At 46.3% G+C, this 7,029-nt stretch overlaps 1 protein-coding gene across 1 annotated transcript in view; it reads right to left on the reverse strand.

Annotated features, from left to right (window-relative positions):
* Nucleotides 1-557: 557 nt before the first annotated feature.
* Nucleotides 558-7,029, reverse strand: part of LOC143283354 (sialin-like) — a 21,979-nt gene continuing 15,507 nt past the window's right edge. The window contains exons 9-12 of the mRNA XM_076589561.1: nucleotides 6,534-6,666; nucleotides 4,574-4,729; nucleotides 2,948-3,033; nucleotides 558-1,736 (exon numbers count right to left, since the gene is read on the reverse strand). Coding sequence (XP_076445676.1) covers nucleotides 1,218-1,736; nucleotides 2,948-3,033; nucleotides 4,574-4,729; nucleotides 6,534-6,666 — 894 coding nt within the window. The 3' untranslated portion in view covers nucleotides 558-1,217. The remainder of the gene's footprint in view (nucleotides 1,737-2,947; nucleotides 3,034-4,573; nucleotides 4,730-6,533; nucleotides 6,667-7,029) is intronic.

The following is a 7,029-nucleotide window of genomic DNA, read 5'->3' on the forward strand; positions in this document are numbered from 1 at the left end:
CTGCCTCTCTCTCTCTTTGTCCCTGTTTAGACGTCTCTGTCTCTGTCTGTCTGTCTCTCTTTTTGATCTTGTTCTTTGTTTTCTCTGTTCGTCTGTAACGGGCATCTAATGTTGCTGGATGCACTGACAGTCCCACGGTTAACTCTTTGCATTTGTTAGGGGCCCCAAGACATTGGACGCTGTAACGGCAGAAGCTTGGCACTTGGCTGAGGGTGAGCAAAGCATTCAAAATGATAATGATAATGATAATCATAATAATTAGTATTTATATAGCACTGAATCGTGTGCAGAGACAAATCGAAGCGCTTTCACACCAGTCATTCACACGCACGCAAAACTCTAAACTTGAGAAAGTGAAAGCCAGGGGAGGTAGGCTATCAGAGAAAGAGGTGGTTTTAAGGCCAGGAACAAGACAGTAACTCTAATTCACATTCTCTTGTCAAAACACTGCCCCTCCCCCGCCTCCCTCCCCCTCCGACACCCCACCCAACACACACACGTACAAGTACGCATACATGCACGCCCCGGGCCATACGGCATACAGATACACCACACACACACACACACACGCGCGCGCGCGCGCACGCGCGCGCGCCTACCCCCATATTTTTTCCACTGACTAGTCATCATGGAATAGGACTAACAGTCATCTGAGACCAAAGTCATCCAAGGGATATTCTTTACTTAAAATTCTTCGAAAGGAGTCAGTATCAGTATATGTACAATCTCAACACACCTTACACACACAGGTACACCGACGCATTCAAAACAGTTGGAAACTAACCTCACCGGCCTTGACAGTGGTGAGTTCAACTATTCACTCATTGGAATTCTGCCCTTAAGGTCAAGTTCTTACGGACGGGTGTCCAACGGTAGTCATTCCTCGGGGTGTCAGAAGGGTAGTCAATACCCGAAACTATGTTATAAAGTTATAGATACGGTGACGAAAGATCACGTCGTTTATGTACAGATATGTGTTTACAACAATGAGCTGGAAAGATATGTACATATGGCTTGAGCATCTTTTATTTCGCTTGAGCAAGTTTTCCAAAATTTTGTCCGCCTCTCTCTCTCTCTGTGTCTGTCTGTCTGTCACTCTCTGTGCCATGTGTTTTCCAGTTGGTGGAAACGGATTTGCAGCTGACTCGAGTAAGGGGGAAAAAACCGGATAGAAAGAAAAGATAACTCCTTTGCAGTCAGAGCGACACTCGGAACACTTACACGATATTCTCTCCCTTTGACCCGCGGAGAGAAACCACACCTACACAACCGCCACCGTCACCACCACCAGGAGATGCGAACCGGTTGGTCGCCGACGCCGACGCCGCTGTCGCAAAGTCTCTCAAGCTGTCTCTGTGGTGGTGGTGGTGGTGGTGGTGGTCACGAAAACCAGGATCTTCTCCTCCCTCTTCAGACGCCTGAATGGAAGTAAAGACCTCCCCTGAGGCCAACACAGGCTCCTTGACTGACGTGTCCGCCAAACTAACATGACCACTGGCATCGTCTTCGTCAGCGAAGCTGCTGTCGTGTCGGCGGTTGGCGGGGAAGGGGGGTCCGTGGGGTGGGGCGGCCACTATGCACTCCTGGTTGAGGGTGGAGGTAAGGCCAGATTGGGGGTCTGCGGGTCGAGCCCAGGGCTGCACCTCTCCCTGGCCCAGGAGAAGGAAGGTGAGGATCCCAGCAAGGTAGACGCCGGCCGTGATGAAGAAGAAGATTCGCCACTGGCCTACCGTTTGCTGCAGCCAGGGGGAAAGAAAATGTCGGTAATGATGATGATGCTAATAATGATAATAATGATGATTTGATGGCAATAGTAATCATCATCATCATAGTCATAATCATAACAGATAATGATAAGGATAATAACAATAATAAAAAAAAACAATGATAATGATAATAACGATGATGATGTTGATTATTCATCATTGTTGACAATACAACGACAATAACAACTGCTGCTACTTTACTCCTACTACTTCAGTAGCAGCAGTTGTTATTGTACTACTGCTACTACTACTACTGCTGCTGCTACTAAACACGCACCCGGGCTGCTTATATTCAAACTGAACAATTCTAAGCAGTCAAAATATTTAGATGAATAAAATACAGTTAATGGAAACGGAAACTAGACGGAAGCCAAAGCCAAGTTTCCATTGCATGCGTTGGGAAGAGGGGGGGGGGGGGGGTGAAGCTGAGGGTGTATCGTGGTGCATGTGTGCGCGTGTGTACGTTCATAAACAAATACATTAATTATTGTCGTCGTTGTTGGTTTTGCTTCTGTTGCTTCTATGTGACATTACAATGTGCTGACAATGGATTCATTATGCATACACACACACACACACACACACACACACACACACACACACACACACATATGTGTGTGTGTGTGTGTGTGTGTGTGTGTGTGTGTGTGTGTGTGTGTGTGTGTGTGTGTGTGTGTGTGTGTGTGTGTGTGTGTGTGTGTGTATCACTGTGCCAATTGAAAGTGAATATGAATATCTTTGTTTGACCAGCCTTTTGCGCACTTGCGTCCTACTGTATCGTGTTACTTTTTTTTGTTGTTGTCACAACAGATTTTTCTGTTGTGGAAATTCGAGCTGCTTTTTCCGAGAAGATCGCGTATCCTAAGTACAACACCACCCATTTCCTCCTCCTTTTGTTTCCTGTCTGCAAGTGTATTTGCTTTACAATCAAAATAGATGATTTACACATTTTGCCAGAGATATCTCTGTTGTTGCCGTGGGTTCTTTTACGTGCTTTAAGTGCATACTACATACGGAACTTCGGTTTATCGATCGTTTCATCCGAATGTCTAGCGTCCAAACCACTACTAGCCACGGTGGAGATAAATTCACTGCTCCGATGGCCTTGAAAGACTACTTGACTTTTAACCTTTTAACTTTTAACTCTCAGTGTCTTGATTAGGAATTAGCGAGGCACTCACGTGATGATTGGTCAGCACTCCCACCACGGCCGGGCCCAGAAACCCCGGTACTGTTGCTATGGCATTGGTGATCCCCATCAGAGTCCCTGTGGCATTGAAGGGGGAATGGATGGATGGATGGATGGATGGATGGATATGTAAATGACAAAATGACACCACCAACAATACGAAAAACAATATCTTCATGAATGAATGAATTAATAAACCATTGTATTATTGCTGTCGCATTAGTGATCCCCATCAAAGTCCCTGTGGATGGATGGATGGATACGTAAATGACACCACCAACAATACGAAATATAACCTCTGAATGAATGAATGAATAAACCACTGTATCATTGTTATCGTATTGGTGATCCCCATCAGAGTCCCTGTGGTATTGAAAGGTTGTTGGATGGATGGATGGATGGATGGGTGGATGGATATGTAAATGACACCACCAACAATACGAAAAACAATATCTTCATGAATGAATGAATAAACCACTGTATTATTGCTGTCGCATTGGTGATCCCCATCAAAGTCCCAATGGATGGATGGATGGATGGATATTTAAATGACACCGCCAACAATACAAAATACAATCTCTGAATGAATGAATGAATGAACAAACCACTGTGTTATTGCTGTCGCATTGGTGATACCCATCAAAGTCCCAGTGGATGGATGGATGGATAAATAAATGACACCAACAATACGAAAACAATGAATAAATGAACCTCTGTATTATTGCTATGGCATTGGAGATCCCCATCAGAGTCATTGTGGCATTGAAGGGTGGATGGGTGGATGGACGGATAAATAAATATATGGCACAAACAATACCCAAAAAATCTGAATGAATGAATGAACCTCTGTATTATTGCTATAGCATTGGTGATCCCCATCAGAGTCCCTGTGGCATTGAAGGGTGGATGGGTGGACAGATGGATAAATAAATAAATAACACCAACAATACGAAAAAAAACAATCTCTGAATGATTGAACAAACGAACGAACGAACGAAAAAACGAACGAATGAATGAATGAATGAACCCCGGTATTGTTGCTATCGCACTGGTGATCTCCATCAGCGTCCGTGTAGCTGTGGCACCGATGGATGGATGTCTGTCTGTCTGTGTCTCCCTCCCTCCCTCTCTCTCTCTCTCTGTATTTAACCCACTGTATCACTCTCACAGGGTCGTCGCTGACCGGGAGAAGGGCTGCACCCCACTACCCCAGACCCCGCACCCCCCCCCCTCCCACCCCAACACACACACACCCCTCCCCCACCACACACACCCCAACTCCCGGCAAAACGATAACAATAAAATGTGAAAATGAACACTTTAATAAAACTCGTGTGAGATGAGACATGAAAGAGATTTTTGTGACACGGGACATGAGATTCCTGTGACACGGGACATGAACGAGATTCCTGTGACACGGGACATGAACGAGATTCCTGTGACACGGGACATGAAGGAGATTCCTGTGACACGGGACATGAAAGAGATTCCTGTGACACCGGACATGAAGGAGATTCCTGTGACACGGGACATGAAAGAGATTCCTGTGACACGGGACATGAACGAAATTCCTGTGACACGGGACATGACACAGATTTCTCCTCCTCAGTCCCCTCACCGGCAAAGTCCGGAGCGATGTCCAGATGGTTGACGGCGTAGCCCCCAGTGGTGAAGCCGCTTCCCCCCACCCCGATGGTCAGCAGGACCACGGCCAGAGTGTAGTCACAGCCCGCGTAGCCCGTGGCCACCAGCAGACAGGCCGGACACAGCAGACCTGCAGGTAGGCAAACACTGACTTGGTCTTCTTCTTCTTCTTCTGCGTTCGTGGGCTGCAACTCCCACGTTCACTCGTATGCACACGAGTGGGCTTTTACATGTATGACCGTTTTTACCCCGCCATGTAGGCAGCCATACTCCGTTTTCGGGGGTGTGCATGCTGGGTATGTTCTTGTTTCCATAACCCACCGAACGCTGACATGGATTACAGGATCTTTAACGTGCGCATTTGATCTTCTGCTTGCATATACACACGAAGGGGGTTCAGGCACTAGCAGGTCTGCACATATGTTGAACTGGGAGATCGTAAAAATCTCCACCCTTCACCCACCAGGCGCCGTCACCGTGATTCGAACCCGGGACCCTCAGATTGACAGTCCAACGCTTTAACCACTCGGCTATTGCACCCGTCACTGACTTGGTCAAGTTTACATGTGCGTATGCTGGGCAGCCTTTACGTGTCCATCAAAGCCCAACGCTGGTCTTGTTCACAGATTGAAATGAGCTTACAGTTGGGCCATGACACTGACTTGTTCAAGTTTATATGTATGCATGCTGGTCAGTCTTCCATCGAACCCCAACGCCTGGCTTATATCACAGATTGACATTTGCTTACAGGGCCAACAGCAAAGTGAGAGCTGTATGATCAATGGTTTCTCCATTTCAGTGGGAAGTCATTTACAGCTTAGTCTTTTGTTAATGACTATAACTCTGAAATTAGGAGGCAAGATTGCACTGGCTCTTAGTGCTGCAGCCTTGGGGGGCTAGTTGGCCTTTGGGAACCATCCCAACGCCGACTGTCCTAAAACCCTCTTGGCAGAGAGAGTGGGGATCAACTTGGGCAGTACTCTCTCCACTATAATCAAATTCTAGCCCAGATAGTCAGGACTGCAGATACCTCCTCTGTTGTTATGGTGGTCATAGTCGGACGTTTTCCCTTGCAATACCTGTGGGAAGTGCTGCGCATCCACATTCGGCCTCTTCTCCCATATGAGGACACACACCGAGAGATAAGCCTGCCTGCCTTCTCATCCATCGGACCGACGGGAGACTCCATCTCATCTCAGTCGGACATGACTGACTATCTTACTTGTCCATCAGAACAGCAGAGGAGGCAGCAGCTGCCCCGACTATCTGGACTAGAGTGGAGAGTATCTTGTCCAAGTCACATCCGCACTCTCTCGGCCAAGAGGGTTTTAAGACAGTCGGCGCTGGAATGATCCCCAAAGACAACTGGCAGCTAGCTCCCAGTAAGTTTTTCTATTTAGCGCCTGCAACACGTTACAACTTTTTTTCAAGGCAGGTGGGTCCAGCTAGGTGAGCGAACATCACAAACTATGAAAACACAATGCATCAATAGTACAAAGTATTACTTAGTACAATGTCCAAAGCAAACTGCATACACTGTGGAGGAATTTTATTTAATGTTCCGTCACACATATCGGTGATTAAAGACATTTTGTTAAAGTATTTATGAATACATCTGAGTATTATCGGTTAGAAGGGGTGGGAGATGTGAATTAATGGATGGTTGGGGGAAACTGGGCAAATGGGGGTGAAATGTGGGTGAAATCTTTAAAAAAAAAAATCTAAATACAATTACAGGAAATTACTTAAAGGACTTCGTAAAAGAGAAGTCGTTAAACTGACAAGCGAAACAACTGATAATGAACGCAAAATGTCAAAAACATCAACGTTCTCAGTCACATGCATACACTGTATGTTCAAACATAATTCACATGCACAATCAATCAAAAGGATTTGCAGCAGGTCACAGCGGGCCCCACGGTGACGGCACTCACCAATGGTGTTGAGCAGTTTACGGGTCCCCACCGTGCTGAAGAAACCCTGTCTCCTGATGCAGTCCGCTATCTGACCTGACGTCATCTGGGTCAGCCACAGGATGGCGTAGGGAGCCGCGGACAGAAACCCGTTCTGTAACACCATGGTCACGGGTTAACTCTCTCCATACGAACGGCGAAAGAGACGACGTTAACAGCGTTTCACCCCAATTACATCATCAAAATATTGCAAGCGGAAGGCTCTTATACTGAAGACGTGAATGTTGACAAAGAATACCACAATTCTGACGACGGAAGCTAAAGGGTGGGTCATTCAGACACCCACTGGACATCCGAGGGGTCTGTGTAGAGGAGAAGAGAGGACTGGCCGTACTGAGTGAGTTAAAGGGCTCACGGCTTCTTCTTAGATAGAAAAAGATTAAAAAAAAAAGAAGAAGAAGAAGAAGAAGAAGAAGAAGAGGAAGAAGAAGAAGAAAAACATTAAAAAAACCAAAAA

The sequence above is a fragment of the Babylonia areolata genome, chromosome 6, assembly GCF_041734735.1.
Source record: "Babylonia areolata isolate BAREFJ2019XMU chromosome 6, ASM4173473v1, whole genome shotgun sequence".
NCBI lineage: Eukaryota > Metazoa > Mollusca > Gastropoda > Neogastropoda > Buccinidae > Babylonia > Babylonia areolata.